The sequence below is a fragment of the Phaseolus vulgaris genome, chromosome 10 (assembly GCF_000499845.2).
Source record: "Phaseolus vulgaris cultivar G19833 chromosome 10, P. vulgaris v2.0, whole genome shotgun sequence".
Classification (NCBI taxonomy): Eukaryota; Viridiplantae; Streptophyta; class Magnoliopsida; order Fabales; family Fabaceae; genus Phaseolus; species Phaseolus vulgaris.
Genome location: NC_023750.2, coordinates 37,670,606 through 37,696,878, shown reverse-complemented (window position 1 = coordinate 37,696,878; position 26,273 = coordinate 37,670,606). Strand labels below are relative to the sequence as shown.

The window sequence follows — 26,273 nt, the reverse complement described above, 5'->3', positions numbered from 1 at the left end:
AAAATAAAAAATGCAAAACATCCATAATTGAAAAAACCATTCTGGATCAGTCAATCCGTAATTCAAAATATGCATTCCTGATTCAGAAATCCATAATTGAAAAAAAATCATTCTGGATCCACCAATCCGTAATAAAATTAGGCTTCCGGATTCAACAATCTAGAAATCAACAATTTATGTAAACTTTGCTTCCGGAACACCCCCTTCATCCGGAATGCAACATGATTCACTTCCAGATTGATGAATCCGTAGCACACTCCCAAATCCTGAATTCAAATAATAGGTGAAGGTCAGTTTCAGAATTTACAAAATTGTGGGGGTGCAGGAAGATAAATGTAGGGGTGCAGGAAGAAACTGCCTAAAGGACATATTACACCCTTTCGGGATATTATCTGTAATCTGGAAGTGACTCACCGCATCTACAATCTCTCCTTTCACAACATCCCAATACTTCTTGATAAAGTTAAAGTTATAGCCATCCGGACCACGGCTCTTATTCCCTTCGCATTGGCAAATCGTTTCCTGAATTTCACCCTCAGATATATCTGCAATAAGATTTTGATTATCTTCCTCTGACACAGAATTAAACTCCACCTCACCAAGTCGGACCCCAAAATCTTTTGTTGCCACAAATTTGCCTTCAAAAACCTTTTTTGCTTCTTTCTTGACAACTTCTGGTTCTTCGGACCACTGCCCCCCAACCTCAACACCTTTTACTTCATTTTTAAGTATGCGCCATCTGAGCATAGAATGGAAGTACCTAGAGCAGGAGTCCCCATACTTAACCCAATTTGCCCTAGCCTTTTGACTCATGAGAGAGTCAATTTTTTATTCGTCACCGATAACCTCCCTCACAGTTCCATTCTTTTAGATCTCCCTCTGTCATCTAGACTGCCATTTGCATCTTGGCAATCAAGATCCTCTATCTCCTTTAGCATCCTCTCCTTGTTCGTGTTTAAGTGCCCAAACACTTCATAGTTTCATACTTTCAAGTCCGCTTTGAGCATTTTAAGCTTATCTTTGAGTTTAGAGACTTCATTCCCTTGTACAGCATACGTCAACCATCTATCTTTCACTAGGTCTTCAAGACCTCTCACCATAAGCCACACATCAATAGTTCTGAAAGGCTTAGGACCCCAATCCTTGACCAAGGATTTCACTATGATAGCACAGTGATCTGAAACTTCCCTCGTACATACTGTTTGCTCATAGACCACTTATATATCCATTTCTCGGAGACCAACACCCTACTAACCCTGCTTTTAGCGGAACCATTAGACTTAAACCACATATACATTTTTTCCCACCACCGGAAGTTCCATCAAGCAATTCCTATCAATAAAATCATTAAAACTACTAATCTCCTTAGATTGATCACCGTTTACTTTGGCACCTCTCCTTTCATTTACACTTCGAATCGCATTAAAATCTCCATCGATACACCACACCACATCCTGACGTGCTACGATTATATTAGATATTTCCTCCCACGAGCTAACCTTGGCACTAAGATTGCATTCAGCATAAACGTTAACCACACTGCATTTTATCTTGGAATACACATGCACACCAAAAATAGCTATATAACCCTTCCCCATCGCATGACTATCATAACAAAAAGCTTCCTTATCCCACATAGTTAACAGGCTTCCCGCACCGTTAACACCATCATTATGAATCCAACCAACATTATTATTCCCCCACAAAGAAAACATCTAGCATATGAGAAACACTTTGCTTTCGTTTCTTGCAAGTTCATAACCTCTACACCTTCGCGAGCAATAATCAGCCTCAAGTATCTTGCTTTTGTTCCCCCCAACCCTCTTATTTTCAGAGTCATAACAATCATAGGAAACCCTTTTTAATTCCCTCCTCATTCTTTTTAATTCCCTCCTCATTCTTCCTCGTCACCTCATTATCTCTCTCTTCCATACATTGAAATTCTTTGATTACCTCTTCTTCATTCCCAGTGCATATGATGCCTACTTGCTTATCAAGCTCCCACAGATTAACAGGCTCCACACAGCCACCCGCATTCCAAAATCTATGGTTGCAGTTAACAATATCCCCATCCAAGGTAGCTAATGATAGAGCATCAGACTTATGTAATATATTGTCTCCGACTATGTCAGCACCCACCCGTGTACTCAGCTTTCCATTTACAGGAGTGGAGGGTTCCCCCAATTCCCAAATGCCTTTGATTCTACGTTGCCTTGGGGGATTTTTGCTCATACTCCCCACAACTGCACCCTCATCACCTAGATTAACAGAACGAATCACAACAGGACCAACATCTCTATTTCCTTCCCGGATTCCCAATGGCCAGCATTAACTGGATATGATTGTAGCCTTCACCATGACTCGGTGTCTTCAACACTACCTCCTGCATAACTTCTTATCATCTACCCTCCGTTCCACTCATATCGCTTCCACTAACTTCATTACGACTTCCCTCTTGTAAAGGACACTCAAAACCCACCTTTAGCATCTCGCTAGCACCCGTGCCTTTATTGGTTTCGTTTCTCGAACAGCCTTCAGCCAAGTGGGCTTCAAAACTCAAACGACCGACAACCAAATGGGCCTCATTAACAACCTTTTGGGTTGAGCCCAGAGGGGGGTTGAGAAGCACATATTTAAAATCCTCAACGGCTGACACTAGGTCTACTGACGCTATATTAGCATTTATGCTATTCCAAGCAGGTTCAAAGCTATGGTTTGCATGGCAGACAACCTCAATAGTAGCACACATACCACATATTTCCTCATCTATGATAGGCACTCTACTCCTACTTGCTTCTCACAGAACCTTCCCTAAGTAGCAACCCATTTGTCTTATCTATCGAGCTCCTCGACCTTACCTCCACTTCCACCTCCGACTAGTGCTCCTTCCCCCGTCCTTCTGCCGACAATCCTTTTCACAGCTATGTGCAGATATAATAGTTTCTGCCACGTAAGAATCCGAGGAACTAATGCTATCAGAAGAAGCGTAGTGATTATAGGGACACTTGCATTGCCCCCCATTTACACTTGAAAATTCCTCTTCAATAAAAATATTGTACACTTCACCATTGATCTGCATTCCTTTGGCCAATCTCGCGTTAAGGGTCTTCGGGATTCGAACTTGCAATCTTGCATACTCAAGATTGTCCCATGACGTCGTAGATTTGTCAATTGGCACTAACGTTGTCACTTCTCCTACCACTTTGGCAAAGCAATCCTTATTCCATATATAGGAAGACCATGGCATCTCACCCAGACAATTTTGTGGCCAGCAACGTAAGATTCAGACCAAGGATCAATAATGTCAAACACACTTTCGAACCATTATTTGTTGAACTTGATCAGTTCCTTCATGCACTCCCTTTCTTTTGGCGTTAGAAGGGCCAAGTTGTCCCCCATATACCTCACTCTAATCATCCCCATACCCCCCTTTACAAATTCTTCACAAAGATGTGTGAAATCCAGTTCTGTGGAGAACTGGTCTATTACACTATTCTTCATCCAAGGCAAAGACAGACTTTTGGATGTAATGATCGGACCTTTCCAGTTGTCATGCTTAGAACCTTTGACTACTTCAGCATACAATTATTCCTTTTCTTCTCCATCCATACCCCCTTTCCTTTCATCTTCTTCTTCTCAAAAAAAGCCACATGAAGTTTTTTGGTCTCCATGGGTATTTCCCTACTCGTATTCCTTCCTGACATTCCCGATTCTTTGTTTTGCTTAATCTCTAGTCTCATGTATCTAGGGACATTAACATAGAGTTTAAGATTGCCAATATAAATCTAGTTTAACTCCTTCTTCAATCGCACCACATTGCTAACATCAAAGAATCTCACAAACCCAAACCTCCTATCCCACCTATTCAACCTCCGTGATATGAATACATCCTTCACCCTACCCCATCTTTGAAACACCTTAAACATATCTTGCTCAACATAAGATGATGGGAAGTTGGAAAAGAAGAATGATGTGTGATTATTTGGAGATCTTCGTGGTTTACTTTCATGGCAGCGGTACCCAGCTGTGGTTGGGGGCGCTCTTCTTTCCATAGCAAAAGTTATTATGTTTAACTTTCTTCTCTTATGAACACCGCTTCCAAAACCACCCTCTTCTTCGCCTTGTTGTTGTTGTAGACCACCAACTCATCTCATTTTCAAAACCCACCTTCATTTTCATCTTCCCATCTAACCCTTTTCATCTCTCACCGTGATTCCTCACAATGTCGTTTCCCTCTCTTCCTTCGTCAGCAACGTTTCGACTTCCTTTCGTCGGCAACGTTTCGACTTCCTTAACTCTCCTATTCCTTCCCTACCTTCCTCTCCTTGTTATCACTTTGCATGAGAATCCCAAAATCCTGCAAATAAAACTCAAGGGTACTTGGTGTGGCAGAACAATAGAAGTCGATGAGGCCCACAAGAGAAGAAGAAAGAGGGACCAGATCTTGGGTTGAAGGAAACTTCAACTACTGGGAACGAAATGAATACTTTTGTCAAGGCAGAAGTTGCTTTCAAATTTCAAGACTTTACCACCGATATTCACTTCGAAAACCACCTTTGGTTTTTCCGAATCCAATTTCGTGCGACACAAGCAGAGGTATAAGAAAATGATAAAAAATGATAAAAAGAAGAGATGTTTCTTATTCTCTTATGTGTATATTACATCACTTCATGTATAGGAAATATATAGGGAATTTCTCTCCCCCAAATTACAATCTAATTAGGTAGGATACTAATCATGAGATTCTATAATTATTAAATTAATTGCATGTAATTGGGTACAATATCATCAAATATTGCATACAATAATTATTATTTCCTTAATACTCCCCCTCAAGTTGGTAGGTGAAGATCAAGAACCCTCAACTTGTGTCGTAGCGTTAAAAGTCGTTCCTTGCCCAATGCCTTCGTAAAAATATCTGCGAGCTGATACTGTGTCGGCACATATGAAGGACTGATTATCCCAGCTTGTAATTTTTCTCGCACAATGTGGCAGTCTATCTCAATGTGTTTTGTGCGTTCATGAAATACTGGGTTTGCTGCTATATGTAATGCCGCTTGATTGTCACAAAAAAGTTATGGCACCTTTAAATCCTGCAACAGATATCGCAACCAAACTATCTCCAAACAAGTATTGGCCATTGCGCGGTATTCTGCTTCTGCTGATGATCTTGATACGTTTGTCTGTTTTTTTTACTTCCATGAGATAATAGAGGAACCAAGAAAAATGCAATATCCAGATACTGATCTCCGAGTTGTTTGACAACCTCCCTAGTCTAAGTCGCAATAAGCTGTCAATGTCAGATTGTTTTCGGATGGCAATAACAATCTTTGTCCTGGTGATCCTTTGATGTACTTTAGAACTCGAATTGCGGCATCTCAATGAGGTTTCCGTGGATCCTGTATATATTGACTTAGGGTCCAAATCGAAAATGCTATGTCAGGCCGAGTAACCGTGAGGTATATCAGTCGTCCCACGAGTCTCCTGTATTTGAATGGATCCTTTAATAACTCTCCATCGAGAGTTTTAGGTATTGTTCCATTGGAAATTTGTCTGGACGAGCACATGTGAGTCCCGTATCCTGCAAAATATCAAGCGCATATTTTCTTTGGGACATGTAAATACCAGTTTTGGAACGGGAAAATTCAATCCCTAGAAAATATTTTAGGTCTCCAAGATCTTTAATGCAAAACTGTTGTAATAAACAATCTTTAACACGTTGAATTTCTGTCAAATCATTTCCTGTCAAAAGAATATCATCCATATAAATCAAAAGGGCAGTAAATGATGAGTTATTTTGTCTTGTAAATAGAGAGTAATCTGTCTTTGACTGTTGAAATCCTACAGATTTAATCACATGAGAAAATGTTGAAAACCATGTTCGAGATGCTTGTTTGAGACCATAAAGGGATTTGTTGAGTCGACATACAATGTTCTCCCCCTGTCGATGATGCCCGGGTGGCAAGTCCATGTAAATAATTTCATGAAATGTGCCATGTAAGAAGGCATTTTGCACATCTAGCTGGTGAGTAAACCAATTTCTGGCTGCTGCAATGGTGAGGAGACACCTCAAAGTTGTTAATTTTGTTGTTGGTGAAAAAGTTTCATAATAGTCGACACCTTCAATCTGAGTGTACCCCTTTGCGACAAGGCGCGCCTTATATCTGTCGACGCTACCATCTGAGTTGTACTTTATTTTATAGACCCATTTGCATCCGATGGGTTTCTGCCCAGCAGGTAACGGTGTCAAGGTCCACGTTTGATTTAGCTGCAAGGCGGAAAGCTCTTCGTCCATTGCTTTTTGCCAATTTGGATCAAGGATAGCTTGAGCATAAGTGTGAGGTTCTTTGGTGGCTGTGATGTTAGCAAGATATGCACTATGTGTAGAAGAAAATAGTGAATTAGAAAGAAAATGATGCATAGGATACCTGGTTCCATTTGGTCGGTCTTGGGCAGTGGTCGAATGATTGGCTTGGGATCCCGTTACGTAGTCTTGAAGCCAGGAAGGTTGGGTTGATGTGCGACTGGATCGTCGAACAAGAAGGTCAGTTGGAGAAGGTTTGGTAATGGGTGCTAAACTTCTTGGCATGGGAGAATAAGGTTGGTCTACTGAAGGTTCAGGTGTATTATGACGAGTAGTAGGAGAAGAAGGTTGGTTTGATGGAGGTTCAGGTGCATTATGACGAGTTGGAGAAGAGAGTTGGTTTGATGGAGGTTCAGGTGTATTGTGACGAGTAGGAGAAGAAGGTTGGTTTGATGGAGGTTCAGGTGCATTGTGATGAGTAAGAGAATAAGGTTGATCGAGTGAATGTTGGACAGGAGTGGGTAAGTCAATGTCAATAGTGGGCAAAATACCTTGTAATGGAGGTGAGGATTGTGTCTGTGACGGTTGGCAGAATGGGAAAACACTTTCATGGAAGATGACATCCCGACTTGTAAAAAAAGTGTCTGCATCTATATCAAATAATTTGTATGTTTTTTTACTGTGAGGATAACCAATGAAGATGCATTGTCGGGCGCGCGGATCAAATTTTTGCTTAGGTGAAACAACAGTTGCGTAACAGAGGCAACCAAAAGTTTTTAGGTGAGAAAGTGAAGGTGGTTGATTATATAGTAGCTCAAAAGGTGATTTATTTTTTAGTAAAGTTGATGGCAAGCAATTAATGATATATGTGGCGATTAAAACGCATTATCCCCAAAATTCTAATGGTAAATTGGACTGAAATAAGAGGGCTCGTGCTGTGTTTAAAACATGTCTATGTTTGCGTTCTACTACTCCATTTTGTTGAGGAGTGTAAACGCAAGTGCGTTGACATTCAATACATTTTTTGAGAAAAAAATCATACATTGAAATAAATTTCAGTCTGTTGTCAACGCGGATGGTTTTAATAGATGCCTGAAATTGATTTTGTGCAAATGTAATGAATGACTCTAAGAGATGTTGGGTTTCAGAGATTTGTGATTCATAAGAAATAGCCAAGTACATCTAGTATAGTCATCGACTATAGTGAGAAAAAAACATTTTCCAAAATGAGTTGGGGTTTTATGAGGACCCCAAATGTCACAATGCAATAGATTAAATGGAGAATGAGATTTTATTGTGCTTAAAGGAAAGGTAGCCTTGTCTGTTTAGCTTTGGGACAAATACTACAATAATTATGAATGGGAATGAGATTTTTACTAATAGGGATAGGTAGTAAGGAAGATACAAGTTGTAGACACGCCGGAGAAGGATGTCCAATGCGCTTGTGCCATAAATCAGAATCGATCGATATTTGAGATGCATGGTCTTGGTTTGGAAGAGGGGTCATGTAGTATAAGCCTGCGTGTTGTTTACCGAGCCAATCATCCCTCCCGTAGCCAAAGTCCTGTAAAACGCAACCATGTGGAGTAAAAACGACACAACAATTTAGTGAACTGGTTATCTTACTAATGGACATGAGATTTAAATTAAAAGAAGGAACACAAAGAACATCTTTGAGAGTGATTTTGTCATTGAATTTAATTGTGCATGTAGATGAGATGGGCGCAGTTGAGCCTGTGGGCAGATTAACATTTGAAATAAATGATGATGAAGTGTCTGTGAAAAATTGTGAATCAGATGCAATGTGATGTCCGTTATCCAAAATCCATGGTTTCGTAAAAGCAGAATTAGAAGAGGAGTTATGGATAAGCAGACCTGCAAAGCTAACAAACGTGTCACTTTTACCGTTATTGTTGAGCGAGTAAATAGCCCTTGCCAATTGCTGAATTTGCTCGGCAGTACGATATTTCTATCGGACTCGTTACTGGTGCCTTCTTTACGAGACATGATTTTTGATTTAGGGAATAAAAATGGAGAGGCTGTCAGGGCACCAAGATCGGTGCTCTGATACCATATAAGAAAATGGTAAAAAGAAGAGATGTTTCTTATTCTCTTATGTGTATATTACATCACTTCATGTATAGGAAATATATAGGGAATTTCTCTCTCCCAAATTACAATCTAATTAGGTAGGATACTAATCATGAGATTCTATAATTAATTAATTCATTCATGTAATTGTAGATTCCCTTTGTTAATATTTATTAAGATGTAGGGTAGAGAATAGGCGAAAAAAACCATTTTTTCTAAATTTAATATATTTTAGGTTTTAAAGTTAGTTCCGAGCCAGACTCTACTGCTTTTCAGCTTAGTTGCAAGAGTCTATCACAAGACGGTGCAAAGACACTGCAGCAATCCCCGTTATTCCACAGCATGGGTTTCGTATTTTCATTTTAACCACATTTTCAATCTTTTATTCGCATTGTTTTTGTTGATTTTGAGTTGCAGTTGGCACCATAGATAACAAGTGGTGACAAAAAAGATTAGCAACTTTCGTTGTTGTAGCATGCTGCTGAACCTGTACGGTTTGTTTCTTTATGAAGCTCAGTTCTAATTCATGAGTGCATATTAAAGATGTATCCAGAGAGAGAGAAATTGATGCTACTGTTCACATTTGGTTTATTATATATAAAGATTTATCTTTATCTTAATTTAAATAATTCTAATCTCAGAGATATTTGGATAACTAAAGCAATATTACATAAATTTTATTACAGTTAACTGGTATGAATCATATCATCTCTAAATTAAAACAAGTTAACTCTTTACTATCTTTCTTCTCTTCTATTTCCCTTGCCACTTCCGTCATCATCCAAACAGAAGCCGAGTGATGAAGAAGTAGTTAATTAAAGTCCATTGAAGTGATTGGTAAGAGTGGAGGCAGCACCCTCCTCATATATGGACGTTGCACCCTTGCTTCCATGAAGTGAGTTTTGATAGCGGGGAGCACATGAATGATGAACCAGATCATGAACCATAAAATGTAAATAAGGAAACTGAAGCATTTCCAAGTGTCCGGTAGCAACAGCACCAGCAAGCAAAGCAGTGAGAGTGAAGCGAAGACACGCTTGAGGGTTTGAAAGTGATTGACTTTGATACCAAAGTTGAGCTTACTAGAGAAGGTGAAGAAACAATAAAGAAGAAAGCTAAGAATGGAAAGCCAAATGGTGTTTGGATGAAGGTGAAATGGGGTGGGATTATCTGGATATCTGAGTTGGAGGAAAGCGAGAAGTACAAAGAAGATGAAGGCAACAAGGCCATCAACAGGGTTGGTTTCTATTGCCATGTTACGTATTTGGATATTGCCAATGTTAAAAATCAGTGCATTACCTCCCATTCCAAATGTCCGATCAGCCATGAAGAAGTTATAAGAAAGAGAGATAAAGATAAGCACTTGATCTTTTGATCCACCGTTAACTTATATTTTCTTTGGATCAGAAAAAGTGATAGGTGATTAGATGATTAGAAGAAGGAATCATCTCACAGAATTTGAAGAAAGGTAGTCATGTAATTTTGAATCACAGAATTTGAAGAAAGGTAGTCATGTAATTTTGAAGAAAAAGAAACACAACAAGAAAAATAGGAGTCGATTTTGAAGAGTAGGTCCCATGTCACATAATTTAATTAAAGATAGTGAGTAGGTCCCATATCACCTAATTTAATTAAAGATAGTGAGTAGGTCCCATATCACATAATTTAATTAAAGATAGTGAGTCTGACAGAATATTTTTATTATTTATAATTATTTTAATTATATTATTATTATTTTATAAATTTATTATTAATATTTTTATTTATCTTATATATTATTTTTTTATTTTAATAATAATAGTTTTTTATATTATATAATTATTTTATTTTATTAAATATATATATATATATAAATATTAATGAAATAGTAATAGCATAAAAATAAAATATATATTTAATATAATAATTATAAACATATATATATAACAATATATAATATATTTAATAAATTTTAAAAAATATAAATTAAAGTTAAAATAAATTTTAAATTAAAACAAAAATTATTATAAAACCTTAATAAATAAATAAATTAACATTTTAAAATAAAAAGTATATTAAATAAATAAAAAATTAACATTTAAAAAAAGTATATTAAATAAATCATTAAAATTTAGTTAGTTTTTATTTATTTATTAATTTAATATTTTTATTTTATTTATTTAACATATATTAACAAAATATTTATTTTATTAAATTTTATTTTAATTATTTTAATATTTTTATTTTATTATAAATTTAATTATTATATATTCTTTTTTTTTTAATTATCCTTATTACATTTTATTTAATTATCCTTATTACATTTTATTTAATAATAATAAATTAACTTAAATTAATTACTAAAAATGAACTTTCACGTGAAAAGGAAAGTTTGGGAGAAAGAAATTTTCAAGATTCTTTCATCCAAAAAAGTAAAACACATGTAATTGATAATCATTTATAATAATGTTTTAAATTAAAAAAAATATATATATATATAATTAAAATATTTATTTATTAGATTGTAAGGTGAGTTTTTATTACTGCTTATTGTGTCATCCTCTAATATAATTTTTTAGACATATTGAAGACCCTTGAAAACTACAGACAACTACTTTTAATATAAATCAGTCACTGTTTTTGTTTTTGGTATAGTTGAATTCTTATGTGTCAATCCCGGAAGGAAAGTCCGAGGAAAGAGTGTATTTAGATTTTATTTTTTATTTTTAAATGAAGTAAAATATAAGTTAATAAATTCAATTTTATTTTTAAAAATATTTAAATAATAAAATATGAAAAATTTGTGTGGATATTTAAATTAAAATTTTGTAAATAACTATATTTTTTTATTACATGACAACTTTTTATTTATTTATTTATTTTATAAATAATATAATAAAAGATTTGATACAAATATTATTATTTAATAAATTTATTTAATTATTATTAATTTATATTTATTATAACTATTTTAAAATTATTAATTTTCTAACTAGTTATTGTGATAATCTGATGTGTAGTAAATGAAATCAAATTTCTATTATAAAATGAGACAATGATATTTAACACTAGTAAATTTTTATAATCATTTTGCATGTACTATTTTACTCTTTATTTTTGACATAATTATACAAGTTTAGTTTTTATAATGATATATAACATTACCCATAAAAACAAATACTATGAAGTCGTGATATGTTTGATTGACTTGAGAGTGTGTGTTAAACCAAAACGAAGTAAATTGGGCAAAAATAAAAAGCAAAATTTGATTCCAATTTAAGAATTACATATAAAAGGTGAAAAACAGCCACAATCATAGACTTTTTCTTAGATAAATAAAAAAAAAAAGGTAAACAGCTACGCAAATTCTTCCTACACCCAATACTTTTCAACCTGCACCAAACATATTTTTTTTAAATTACAAAAATATCCTTTATTTTTTATATGAAAATCTGGAATTGAAAATAATATATTTTAAAAAAATATATCCAAAAGAGTTTTTTTTTATTCTGGACATAAAAATTTGGAAAAAAAATCAAAAGTGCATTTTAGATAAAAAAAATCCAGAATACAAAAAATAATACATTAAGGGTATTTTTGTCTTTTCTTTGGAATGGGGTGCATGGTCTGGGACGCAATTGCCAAACAGTTATTTAATAGGAATCTTGGGTTTGCTTATGGTGTGTGTAAAAACTCAATTATAATTATTTTTATGTAATATATTGTGTGTGTAAAAACTCAATTATAATTATTTTTATTTAATATACAAAAATAAATTTTATTAAATTTTCTCTTACATTGTACCAACCAAATAACGACTCTTTTTTACTTAATTAATTTACTCTCATGTGACTACTATGTGTCTCACCTATGGGGAAAAATACATTTTTCTTAAGTTCAAAATGTTTTTTTATTTGGTTTATTTTTAAAAATAATAGTATTTTCTAGAGAAATGCTTTCTGAAAATGTACTTTTTTATGTTGTTCCGAAAAGTACTTTTGTAGAGAGAAGTGTAAGTCTAACATTCTTTTTGTTTTAAAAAAATGAAAATATGTGTTATAGTATAAGTAATAAAATGAGAAAATAAGTAAATAGTCTTCACCAATACTGTGGTTTCATGATTAGGCATGTGATAGATTACTCTTATGATTAAAAAATAAAGAATTGATTTTAGTACTTTGAGGACTTAATTGAAAGAATGAAGAGCACTTTAAGAAATTTCAATTAATTAGAAGGGTAAGTTCCTACATGACTTATTTACTAAACTCCATTTTTGTTATGTCATGTTATAATAATTCATAGTCCACATTCAAGGAATGTGACAGAAAAAGAAAATAATTTAAATGCAATTGTAACATGTACAGATAATTTATATGCAATTGTAACATGTACACTTCTATTTTTATTTATCAGCATTTTTATAAATACAATAAAACATAAATAATAGTACAAAGATAAGAATTGAGGAATTGTGAAATTATATTTTAGTTAGGATATGTAGGTCAACCTCAGTCAAGGAGGGTTATTATTTGTAAATACAATGCTTTGGAGTAAAATAAGTAAATATTTGGATAAGTTTTAATAGTTTCATAATAATAATAATATTTCAGTTTCAAATTACTACGCTTAAAAATAATTCGGTTCAATTTTAAAAAACAATTCAATTATTTTATATAAGTTTGATTCAACTTAACATTAATTAAGTTCTGTTTATTTTTATTTTTGCAGCTCTAGAATGTCTTGCCTTTAAGGTGCGTGGAAAAAGTAAAGTAATAAGACTGTAGTTAATTATTCATTTAGATTGACAGAGCCACCAACAGTACAATTTTGCCACACTTCTCTGAAAGAATTTATGATTCTGAAATAATAGAATTACAGAATATAAGTCAAAAAAGAAAAGATACTTTACACATTAGCTATTTATAAGTAGGAATGACCAGAAGGATGCATTCTCTTTCGATCATCATCACCCTTAACAGAAATGTGCATCCTTTCTGAACCAAAAGCACTATTATGTTAAGCAAAATCAAATAAAAATGAATTTTTATACGAGGAACACTGCTCAAAACAATGGTTCTAAAGTCATCATCATGCTGTTACTGCAAGCATTGATGAATTGGAGCTTTCCTCGTCTGGTGGGGGCTTGATATATTTCCCTATCACTTGTTGGCGATGACGTTTCCTCATTCTGTTCTGTTTTTCTATACTCTTTTGCTTCCTCTTTTCCTTCTCTTTGTGCCTTAAACTTCTCTCTCTCTCGTATACACCTTGCCAGAATACTTCACCTGTTGAAGGCCACAACCAATGCTTCCCAGGATCCTCAGAATCTGATAACTCTGCCAAGTCCTCATCCATGCTCTTGAGGGTGCTGTATGAGAACCATTTGATCCACATTTGACCCCTGCGGCTCTTGAACTTGTGTTCTTCCTGCATTACACCACTCTCAGGGTCCACATACACCATCCTCCTTGCACTGTGATATGCCCACACATTCACAAGAAGCTCCAGAAGCCGTGAATAACAATGCTTATCCTGCAATTTTATTTCATCCATGTTTTTAGACAAGTGGTGCAAAATTAAGTAGCAAGCAAGGATATAATGTACTTGAAAGTAAATATGCTCATTACAAATTTACGTAATAGTTAAGAACTTTTTCAAAAGAAATTCGTAATAGTTAAGAAAAACCCTTCTGTTGCAATTTAAAACATGTAAATTGATCCTTTGGAGAAGCAAATTACTTTCGACAAACTCAAAGTACAGTGTCCTGTTGAATGGTGTTCATCGTACATCTGTGCATCCATTGCATCCACAAACATTCTGCAGAAATGGTAGTTTACATCAGTTATTTAACTCTCAAACTAGTACAAGAGAATAATTTTCTTATATTGGCGAAATGAACCTAGTTTATACCTGGAGAACATTACAAACTCCAAAAAGGATCTGGTAGGCAGAGCCCAACTCTGCATGACAGACCATGTGTCACCGTCTACAGGCATAGGTGGCAAAGAATCCACATCATCTTTTAACCCATACATTCTTCTCATGGCTTTTGAGAAAGCAAACCTTTACTCAAACACAAATGTAGAGAAAATCAAGCAAAGTCTTTAAAAATGTAAAAGAAAATGAAAGCAAGGGTCAAAGACTCAGGCTTTCATGTACTCAAGATTAAAACATAATGGATTTAAGAGATCATACTTGCAATTTCCTGCATTAATGGCGTCACAAAATGACCAAAAGTCCTTTTGCGAAGGGTTTCGTGAATCCATATCCATGCGAACCCAAAAATATAGTGCATCCCCAAACCTTTTGGATTGGATGGCATCTAATAATGAATTTTCAGCAGTTCCGGACAATGATGTCTGTTAAAACCCCACACTAAATGTCAAAAAAAGCAAGAACAAGAGACAGATTTAAGACATCCAATTTATCATTTCCATTCAAGTCATCTTTCTATCTTTCAACCATACACATATTCCTCTGATTAGACAAGAACCTCTAGCTTTAAATACCTTATTGATTATAATACCGACAATTAATGCATCTAGAAATATAACAGGAAAAAAGGGTGAACATTAAATAAGCATCACAAGTCCACAACATTTAAACTAAAAATGATTGACAATGATAAAATTAATATTTTTTAAAACAAATATAATCACCAAAGAAATGAGACATGGAAAACAATCATATTTACCTTCTTTGCTGTTGCTCTCCAAGACTGAAATCCAATCCAAGCATTCCTGTGTAATCGGTCAATCCTGTTTGCAATTGCGAAGAAGGCTCCATGTTCACCAAGTAAATCTCGATAATAACCATTATTAAGCAGAGGAAGACGAGAAGGAGCATCAACATCATCTCTCCCTGGTCTTCGACCTTTACCGGACTGCAAACATCCGGCACATTCATTGTGTCAGATTGAAATAAGAAGCCAACCACTAATTGTTCTGAAGAGAAAGCACTACTATTACAGAATATTTGGGGCATTATTATTATAGTAATGTACACCAGGGGTATCTAAAGATCCCTAGGTCTCTCCAAATAAAGCCTTTTTTCCATACACAAGACCAGAAACTCGTGTATTACAATCACTGATAAACATAGATTAATACGAGTATACGATATAAAACAAAAACACCCAACTTACCAGGCCAACTCCTCGATAAAGTGTTTTTTTATGTAGAAAAGGCCAGGATCCTTCCCCAAAATAAGGTTCATAAATGCATAGTGGTTGTCCTGTACGCTCAAGCTCTCCATCATCTCTTTCGTGTAAATCATTCTTTGCTCGATCAGCCCTCTTAGAATTTTTATATACATCCTCCCATGTTCCATGAAACTGCTCTGTTCTATCCTTCAACTGCATTAAAGCTCAAAACGAGTTAAGCTTTACTCACCAGAAATGGAAGTCATCAAAGATCCAATACCCTAATTTCGTAAAGAATAATCCTAAATTCTCCTAATCATTCTTCCAAATAATCCTCCTTAAGAAAATTTGAACACTTAGTGTTTTATTGACAACTATAGAGTACTAGGAAAATTATTTGATGTTTTAGAAAGATATAGCATTTCTCTTCTATAAATTAGAACATTCCTTGATCTCACCTCTTCATCCTCCCTCCTTTTTTTGGTAATGGCCAGTTGAGTATACTTTTCTTCTTCCCATATGCTATATACAAATATATCATTAGCTGCACCTGTCGTAATGGATCTATTTTTCTGAGAACGATTCCACTGGCCCTCATATTTATCTAAAAACGTCTTACTTCTTAATGCCCTATTTTTATATGTCATATTTGGCACAGCTTTAAATAAATGCCATTGCCACTGTTCTTTAACATTGGGGGGAATATCTGAAACAGCCTTGGGTGGAGCAACCTCCGATGGAAGCCTGAGAATATTCTGAAGTAAAGATGCATATCCTTCAATTGCTTCTGAAACCATAAGATTCTTTGCAGTGTTTCTCCCTATACAGGCAATGTTACGAGCCAAGGGTGATATTTTCCCATTTGAGATCACTTCTAATAAAATTTGTCTTAGAGCTCTAATATTATCCCTTGGGAAAAGATAGCCATTCACCCTGTCATCAACCTAGTTAATGTCAACAAGATAGTCAGCAGTCTCCTTAGAAATACATCATATGAGAAACTTTAACTCTTCATATTGTAACTTAAAAATTAATAATTGACAACATTTTAGATGCAGGGAAGTTATTAAACGCCCAAAAAACTAGTCTGGATTATTGCAGGAGACGTCAAATTAAAGATTGATAAAAAACAACCAACAATCTAGAATCGTGATATGGCTAACGTAAAAGATTAGAATGCAAACTTACGTATTTTCTGATCATGGGAACATCTGGAGCAATAATTGGTTTCTCAAACGACATAGCTTTTATCAAAATCTCTGGAAAAGAATGTTCTTCAAGAAAGGATCCATATACCACTACATCTGCGGTGCCAAGAATGGAATCGGCATTCAAATCTCCAGCTATATGCTCTATAATACCTCTTGGATATTTCAAGCTATGCGCCATGGTCTAATGTAAGAGCATAAAAAGATGAGAAACTTCAAATTATTTAGCCAAAAAACAAAGAGAAGTAGGATATATACCTCAAGAGCCACACTGTAGTTATTTGTTAATTCCCCACTATGAACAATTATTCGTAGTTGTGCACTGGAATTATCTTTGTTTGAAGGGAAGTTCGTCACAAGTGGTTCTAAAGCCCGTAAAACAATGGCATGCCCCAACCACATGCCCTTGTACAGAAATTGACTGCCCACAATTGCAACAATTACATCTTCTGGGCCATACCCCATATTGACCCGCAAATTATCTTTCTGTAAGGCCATAAATGCTTCTGCCTCTAATGCTTCAGCAGGGGAACCAGGAATAACAAAAAAATTTCCAGCATCAAATGTGGAGTAAATCATCTGTGTAATTACAAAATAATCATGTGTCACAGATATGATTTCAATGTATCAAACATTAAATAAATAATTTGACCCATAGATATTACCGGCAAAGCATAGTTTGGAAAGACAACAACTGTTGAACGATTGAAAACTCTTCCCCAATCATTCAAAATTTCTATCTGCCCATTAGTGGTATATTGTCTTGATCGATAAGCAAGAGCATTTTCATGAACAATCCATATAAGAGGGATGGATTTGAAAGGTTCCTGCAAAAAACTGTACAAAATAAAATCACTCATGTTACTTGAATAAGGATATTCATGCCAAAAACCTCAAACACAAGTCGAGGGTGCAAAGGCAGTAAAGGATTCAGGAAAAAACAATCAAGTATCATACCAAGAAAAGGCACCCTTGGCTTCCAGAGAGCTCATAATTATACCATCATAGCTGGGGGGAAAACAGACATTAGCTTCGATGTAGAGAAGATATACAATGATCAAAAAGCTTAAAGAAACAGTCATTTTATCAGCTTAATTTCCTATTTGATTCGAATTTCTACACGTTTCAATTATTAAAACTGTACAAAATGCATAGTCAAGAAATAAAATTAGAAGAACAATCATACTTTAGCCAGTCTACAGTGTTGTTTCGCTTATCACAAGTTCTAAAGATAGTGATGGGAACTCCTAAATTACTCCACACATTATGCCCTGGTCCATCTTCAAGTGAAAAGACCTGCAAAACATAGAGAATATTTGAGCTAAAATAAACATAATAAAATTGATTAAAAATAAATATTGAAAATGATGTGGGCAAACATCTCATTAATAATTTTTAGCCTCAGTTTGACGTGTCACAACTCTCAGGAACTCAATCTACACTTTTAAACCAGTAATCCTACTTCAATTTTCAAATACTTGTTTGCCAAGATTATGTGTTCAAGTTGAATGAATATATTGAGAAGTATTTTCACTAATCCAATGAGGCATTTGAAATTTGAAGCCAATAGTACAGAAAGAGCACATACAAGAAACAAACATTTTTCTTATAATTCAACATCTATATATTTTTTTTTATCAGCAATTCAACATCTATATATTCCCCATCACTTCCAGACATAAAGCACCACAGTCACCACCATAGTGAGACAATGATGATTTAGCTGGCTCCCCATTCATTTTCTTTTCCCTAAACTCACCAATTTTCCAGTATAAAATACCGAAAACAAACTGCAAACGGAGTACCTGAATTTCATAGCCAATCTCTTGCAAAGCAGTAGCGACAGTTACCATAAGCAATTGGTGAGAATCAACCAACAGTTCTCCAAACACCTTCAAACGAAATCAAAATCACATCAAGAGAGAAATACTCTAACTTAAACAGTTTCAAATTTATGTAAAACCTACCCCCGTTTTATCATGAAAAAGGAATAAAACCATGCTGAAGTGAACCGCATGCACAACCTAAATACACAAATGGATAAAAAATTATTTGAAAATAGTTGAACTAACCATTGCCAGCTGAGGCTTCCTGTATCCAAAATGTTGCACTGTGTGGTTGAACAAACCCGCATCCATACCCCCACCACCGCGTCTCCTAAATTTCTCCAAAATCATTGGCAAAAAAACGGCATCCTCCCCAATGTCCGACACAACCTTCTGAATTTCTCCATAATGGAACAAATTATCAGACCGCATTTTCACCGCCTTCAACGACTCCTCGGAGTTTTCCACAACCGACCCTGGCAGGAACATTTGGAACACAACGACCAAGCAAAGAAACACCACCACCGTACAAATCCATTGCACGTAATCGAGCTTCTTAAAGAGCAGCCTCGAAAAGCTCGATCTGAACCTGTGAGAAAAAGGGTTCTTCTCTTTTTTAGTGAACTGAGTACCAAACAAGCTCCCCTTCTTCAATGGGATCCCAGATTCCAAGGAACCCATTAGAGTCCCATCAATTGGGTCGCAACAGAATGGGGAAAAGCTTCAAACTTGGGTGGAACCTCGCATGCAGACGAACACCCAGATTCCACCCCTTCAATGAGGGTTCAACCAGAGCTGAAAAAGACCCAAACTTTGTGCTTGAATTCAAGTAAAAGACCAGGAAAGGTACTGCGTGTGAAAAAACAGGGTTCTGATGTGGATTTGGGTGATTTGGTGCGGGAACTGTTCAGTGAATTTTACTGAAGACGAAAGAAAGAAGGAAGAAGAAGATTTGACGAGTGGAAAGGGTTGCACAAGGAAGAGACAATGCCCAGTGAGCTGAAGACTCGGGAACGAAACGAATCTAATCTGAAAAAAAAAATAGGAAAAACAAAGGACAATTAAATGGACCAATATTTTTGCTGTCTGAAAGGGTAAGTGCAAATGTGTGTTCTTTTATTTATTTATTTATTTATTTATTTATTTTTGGTAAAATGAAAGTGTTATATGTCTGTGTTATATAAGCTTCAACAAATCTTGTTATGCTACCAATTTGGAAATGGTTAATATCTTGTCACGCGCATCGAGTGAAAAGCGTGGGGTCACGCGTGCAGAGTAAAAGTTGTGGAGAAAAAAAAAAAATCAAATGTTGGTGAGGTATGAAGTATTCTGAAACCCTTTTATGTGATCGAATTATTGAGCTTTTTTCCTTACAGGTAGAGTCTGAATATGATAGCAGAAACCAAATCTGCATATAGATTTTATGAAATTTCTAGTCAAGTCAATATGATAATTTATTAAAGGTGAATGCTATCCTGAACTACTTCTGTGCACCGTTATTTTAGCTTTTAGTAATTTTTAGATCAATCAAAGGCATAATCTTTTATTATTGTACTTTCTTTTTAGTATGTTTGTTTTACTCCATGCTGTCTCATGATTTCTATGGTGATATTGTTCATGTTAATTATTTTTTTAATTCACTTTTTATCATCATCCTTTATCGGTCAATTCATCTAGTGCTTGTTTAGTTGGTGTTTCCACTATTCTGGTGGATTTAGAGGCTAAGAAAGAGTTTGCTCGATTCACATTTAGGTATATGAATTTATGCTGATTTGGTGAAAAGGAAATGAGAAGGTGGAGGGGGGAATGTCACCCATGAAATGAGAAGTGAGGAAAGTGGAGTAAGTTTTTTGCAATGACAAAATTGTCATTGCTTTATTTCATAGAAAATAAATCAGCCTAGAAAAGATTATTAAGGAGGGTGGTGGTGGAAGTGGCAAAATTGAAAGAAAAAAAATGTCATAAAAAAATAGTTTCCATTAGGATCTCTTTGCTTAAAGGGTTGTACATGTGAATGGATATTCATGATTTGGATTGGAGAGTGAATTTACATAAACAGTAATTTCTCTCATCCTTCTCATATGCAACGATTTGAGGGGAAAGCCATCTAGGACGGTGGTGTTTTTCCTTTTTGACTTTTTTTTGTTTTATCATTCATGCAATAATTATCATATTATGATATTTCATACTTTATTCTATGTATTTTATTTTCTTTATAAATAAATTTGTTGTACAATTCACTTTATATATAATATTTTTTTATTATAAAATATCATCTAAAATATCTACATGGTTATGTATTTACATACAATCTAAATCAATGAATATAAAAAACTTTCTAAATGTATAATTAAATATAACAATAAATTTGTATATGCTTATATAATATTTTTTTATGATTATTTTTATGTTTCGATAATATTAACTAACTTGTATTTTTTCAAAAATAATTATTTAATGGTATCGAAATAAATTATTCAATTGTACCGAAAATAATTTAAAATATTTCAATTAACTCGAATTTACACAAAATACATCATATTTCATTATTTAAATATTTTTAAATACAATGATCAATTTGTAAACTTATATTTTATATTTTTTAAAAGAAATTAAAAACACCTCACAACATCACATCACTCAAAAACTCAAATAAATTTTCCTCGCAAATTTACTATAACATATCTCAATTGAGACGCAATCACTTTTTCTTTCCACTTACTTTTCCTTTTTTTTTTCTTTTCCATCCCATACTTACTTATTTGAGTTTGAGTTGGATCCTCTGATGAAAAGTGGGAGATTCATTTCATATTCTTGTTTACATCATGAATGCATGGATAAATGGTGTGAGAACAAACCTTAGAAGCAAGGACCTTTCATGGGTGTTGTTGGGTATCATAGAAAATAAATCAGCCTAGAAAAGATTATTAAGGAGGGTGGTGGAAGTGGCAAAATTGAAAAAAAAAAAAACATTGTCATAAAAAATAGTCTCCATATTAGTGTTAATGGGACAGAAAATTTTGAGAGAAAGCTAAAATATCTAAGGTGGACAAGATACATAATATTCATATCAATCTCAGCGATTAAAATTGGTGATTCTTTGCCTTTATTTGTATATATGAAGATGTTAATTAAATCTTTGTATTTTAAAAGGGTTGAATAACATTTATAAGAACTATATACTACTTGTATGGGAAGATACTGTTTTTAGCTACACATTTTGTGACTATGTGTATTATTTTTCTTTTATAAAAGGTATCATTCGGAGTGATAAAACATGTTAGTTAGTTTCTTTTTGTCTTAGATAAGATTAGTTTATCTTTTTTAATATGTTTTTTAGTTTATTTTTTTAGAATATTTATGTTTTAGTTCATCTTTAAAAATAGTTGTTTAGCTTTTAGATAATAATAATAATATTTTACGTTCATTTTTAATATAGTAATTAAAATTTCAAATGTTATAAAAGTACATATTTTTCAAAATTCATTATGTTTTCGAAATCCATGTTTTTTATAAATGTAATGGAGATTTTTATAAATCCAAATTAAATTAAATTAATGGAGATTTTAAATTAAATAATATTTTTATAAATTGGTTTTTATAATTCTACTTAATGTTGAAAAATTATTAGTATAATGTAATTTAAATTTTATTTTTTGTGTGATAAAAGTTAATTATTAAACTTTTTTATGTTAAGCTTATTTTTTAATTATTTATTAATTTCAATATTTTATTGTAGTTTAACATTTTTATGTTTATTATTTATTTAAAATATATATTTAAATACGCAAGTTTGGTTTTTTTATAAATTTTTATTCTAATTTCACTTTCTTTTATATCTATTTGAACTAAATATAAGTTAAATAATTTTAATACGTTTAATTTTAAAAAAATTGTAATACACACACCTTAACTTTGATAAAAAAAATCTTAATAAAAAATTACTCCACTATTTTTATTATTTTTATTAAGATAAAACATTTCATTTACTATTTTTATTATAAAAATCATTTAATTTTAAAATACTAAAATAAATTGTATAAAAGGGATAATTTTCACTTATTTGATGTCAATTCGATAGGAGAATTTATTTTTCAGAATTCTAAAATGAATGTTTTCCATTTTCTCTTTCCAATGAAAAACAAAAAATTAATATTTTATTTCATGTCCTTTTTTCTTCTGTATATTTTTCGTAAAATACAAAATTATCTACTAAAGAAAATCATAGAAATGGTGCGTCAGTGAAAGCCTCCAGGAAAATTGGATTAGAGTTTGCAACTTTATATCTGCACCTCAGCCGTTCACCTCCATGATAAAGGGTGATTGGATTAGATTGGAAATTTATATTTCTTCATTTTTAAATTCAATAAAAAAAATGAAAATCTCATTTAAAAAAAATACAAAATATGGATCAAAATTAAAATCATATTTAAATAAATGAATTTTTAATAGTGTAAAAATGAAACAGTTTGTCTTAATTGATTTTTTTTTTGTCTACCCTTACTTAAACTCTACATTTATTTTTTAAATTTTAAGATTAGTTGTATGTTTCTAAAAACTTTATAATTGTCATTGATGTTTTCAAATAGAATTACATTTGTACTTTTAAAAAGAGAATTAACCAATTAAAAATAATAATGGTTAATAAGTTACACAATTATAACTTGATGTTGATTCGACTTAACAAATTTTTAATATTTAATTTTTCAAAAATTCAATTATAATTGGACTTTTTGTCTTCAAATATTTCAATTAACTGATCTAACGAGTTAATTGTAAAGTTTAATAATTAGCTAATAAAGATTTATAAAATACATCTTTCATGAACTCACTAAATTATAGATATTTTAACTAAAGTCCTAAGAATCAAATGCTAAACATTTATCAATGAAATGTATGTTATTTGAAGATAGTATATAATGAGATGTTAGATTTATCTTGAGACACAAAATTATTAAAATAACTAGTTTTGTTTATATCTAAAAGACTGAAAAAGTTGTTTTGTACATATTTTTAAAATAAAAGTCTAACTAAACACATATTGTCTTAACATATATAATAAACTTTTATTTTATGAAAAAAAAAACTGAAAACATCATGTACATTTAACTATAACATTAATATTTTTAGATGACCACAACGTTAATTTCATTGTCATAAAGATTAAAACAACTCTATTTTAAGAGGTTCGAAATTATTTTGAATTAAAAATCCAAACTAAAGAAAACCCTAAATATAAAACATCACAAGTATATTATAGCCGTATTTATAAAACAAAAATGTAATCATTAATTTATAATTTGATATAAAGAATATGTAGGCATTATTCACATTTGAAAATCATATGTTCAACAATATACTTCATAAATTAATAAAAAAAAAATGTACAAATAACTGACTAATGACTATTAAAGGTAAAAAAAATTGCCGAGTTATTGAAATTTTTTGATTTTTTTTTTAATTTTCATGTTATATTATATAAATTGAATCTCAATTATACTTGTCCCTTAGGCTCCCTTTGTTTCTTGGAGCGAAAAAACACAAATTCACTGTTTACCAAGGAAAGTTAGAAAATCAATGCAAAATAATTTAAAAAATACGAAAATCAAAAATGTTTTCTCTCTCAAAACTTTCTTCGCATTGCGAAGAAAGTTATATATATATATATATATATATATTTAATTAATTAATATTAATTTACTATTTTACCCATATATTTTAAATTAAAATTATTTTTATTTTTATTTATAACATAATTATAATTTAAATATAAAAAATATAATTTAAATTATAAAATAAAATAACATAATTAATCATATTATATATATAATAAATTATAAACATAAATAATAATAATAATAAATATACTTTTTAATAATTAAAAAATAAATTTATATAATAATTATATTAATTTAAAAAATTAAAATTAATAATGTTATTTATAATAAAAATAAGTTTTTATCAAATATTTATAATAATAAGTATTTAAATAATATTTTTAATAAAAAATAATTATAATTTATAAATAAATAAATAAAGTTAATTTTTTAACAATTTTAAAATATAAGGGCAAATATGTAAAGTTACATTTTTATTAATTAAAAATAATATAATTTCAATCACACCCATCACACCACTCACAAACTTTCATAAACTTTCCTCACACTTTCCACTCTATTTACCTTAATCCAAACACTCAAACTTTCTTTACACTTTCCCTTCAAATCCACTCCTTCATTTCCACTCACTCATCCAAACAAAGTCTTAGTAACACAATCATCTCTCATACAACAAATATTATTAAAAAAAATTGATAAATTATTTACTGTATTAATAATAGTTTTTATCCATCAGTTAATAATATCTCTCAATATCGTACATTCTGAAGTTGTATAGTAATTCCTTAAAAAAAAAATTGTGTTACATCCTCAAAATATTGTATTTGATTCATTATTTTTTTCTTGATTTTTTAGTTTATCTTTTGGGATAAAAGAATTCAATAAAGAATTAAAAGAATACAACTTCTATCTCGATAACAAAAAGAAATAAACTCAAAACCCTAGCAGAAAATTTGAAGAAAAAAAAAGCTTTAATAACTTATTTTACTACTTCACCATAATCATTTCGTGAAATTTTCAATTTTTTATGTATTTCGATAAAAACGATACATTAGATTATTCCCACTCAATTTAAAAAAAGAAGAAGATAATTTCATATACATTGAATATTAAATATGTTACATATTTCTTAAGACATTAAACACATTTATCTTTTAAAAAATATAGTATGAAAATATAACCACTCTTTTAAATTAGTGGTGGCTCATTTACATTCTCACAAAAATATTATAAGCAGACGCCTTTGAAACTCATTGTTACATAGGAAAGTATATAATAATTTTTGGAAACAAATATATTTAAAATTTTACCACAAACATGAACTCCTATTATTCAATTAATTTTAGAGTTAAATATTATAACATGAAATTAGATTTTATATTTGTACTAGGATGACCAAGTGAACCATGACCGGTCAGGAACTTGACCACTCAACCAATCAACCACAATGATAAGGTCACATGACGACATGTGACCGACCCTTGATAACGATCCATGGGTTAACCAAGTCAGTAAGCTTAATCTATAATTAAGAGTTGTTTAACACAATCCTAAGCATGAGTCAACCTCCTAATTCGACCCACCAACGAAGGTGCATTAAGGTAATATAAATAAAACACACATTCCAAGGAGAAAGGTATGTCAATATCTACAATATTCTGACACCCTGACTGACTTGAGCGTTGGAGTGTCTTCTGCAGGTACCATCCCCGCCTGCCTATGAAGGAAGGAAGAACAGGAGGCTTGGAGAGATAGTGGTCAACCGAAGGGACTGAAAGAACAATCGTTCTCTAGACTACAACACCGTTCGAGAACAATATTAATTCAAGTTTTAGATCTAGTGAGTATTGTGAAAAAAATATTAGAATAATTTTTTACCGATATTTGTTTACTAACAAACAAATTTTAAATATAAACTATATTATAATATTTTTAATAATAAGTTAATACAAAATATTTTAACATTTTAATTCATACTATAAATCTATTTATTACGTAAAAAAATATGTAAAATTATTTTTAATAATTTTCTTACTATATCTAAAATAAATAAAAAATTAACATAAAAGTAAAGAAGGAAAAACATAGTTAACTCTTAATTTTATT

At 32.2% G+C, this 26,273-nt stretch overlaps 1 protein-coding gene across 1 annotated transcript; it reads right to left on the bottom strand.

Moving 5' to 3' along the window:
- Positions 1-13,153: 13,153 nt before the first annotated feature.
- Positions 13,154-19,657, bottom strand: LOC137818250 (uncharacterized). Its single transcript, XM_068621550.1, has 14 exons — positions 18,796-19,657; positions 18,529-18,615; positions 17,910-18,019; positions 17,681-17,731; positions 17,389-17,560; positions 16,982-17,302; positions 16,704-16,907; positions 15,974-16,459; positions 15,519-15,728; positions 15,069-15,257; positions 14,570-14,733; positions 14,285-14,437; positions 14,113-14,191; positions 13,154-13,906 (listed from the first exon to the last, which is right to left on the bottom strand). Exons 1-14 carry the CDS (start codon positions 19,228-19,230, stop codon positions 13,463-13,465), a joined length of 3,105 nt encoding a protein of 1,034 aa, XP_068477651.1. The 5' UTR covers positions 19,231-19,657; the 3' UTR covers positions 13,154-13,462.
- Between the last annotated feature and the right edge of the window lie 6,616 nt (positions 19,658-26,273).

Excerpts from the sequence above, each read along its gene's own strand:
- LOC137818250 (XM_068621550.1), bottom strand. The coding sequence starts at position 19,230 with ATGGGTTCCTTGGAATCTGGGATCCCATTGAAGAAGGGGAGCTTGTTT. Across the intron at positions 18,020-18,528 it reads AGATTGGCTATGAAATTCAG|GTCTTTTCACTTGAAGATGG; the intron begins GTACTCCGTTTG and ends TATGTTTTGCAG. Across the intron at positions 14,734-15,068 it reads GGAGAGCAACAGCAAAGAAG|ACATCATTGTCCGGAACTGC; the intron begins GTAAATATGATT and ends GGGTTTTAACAG.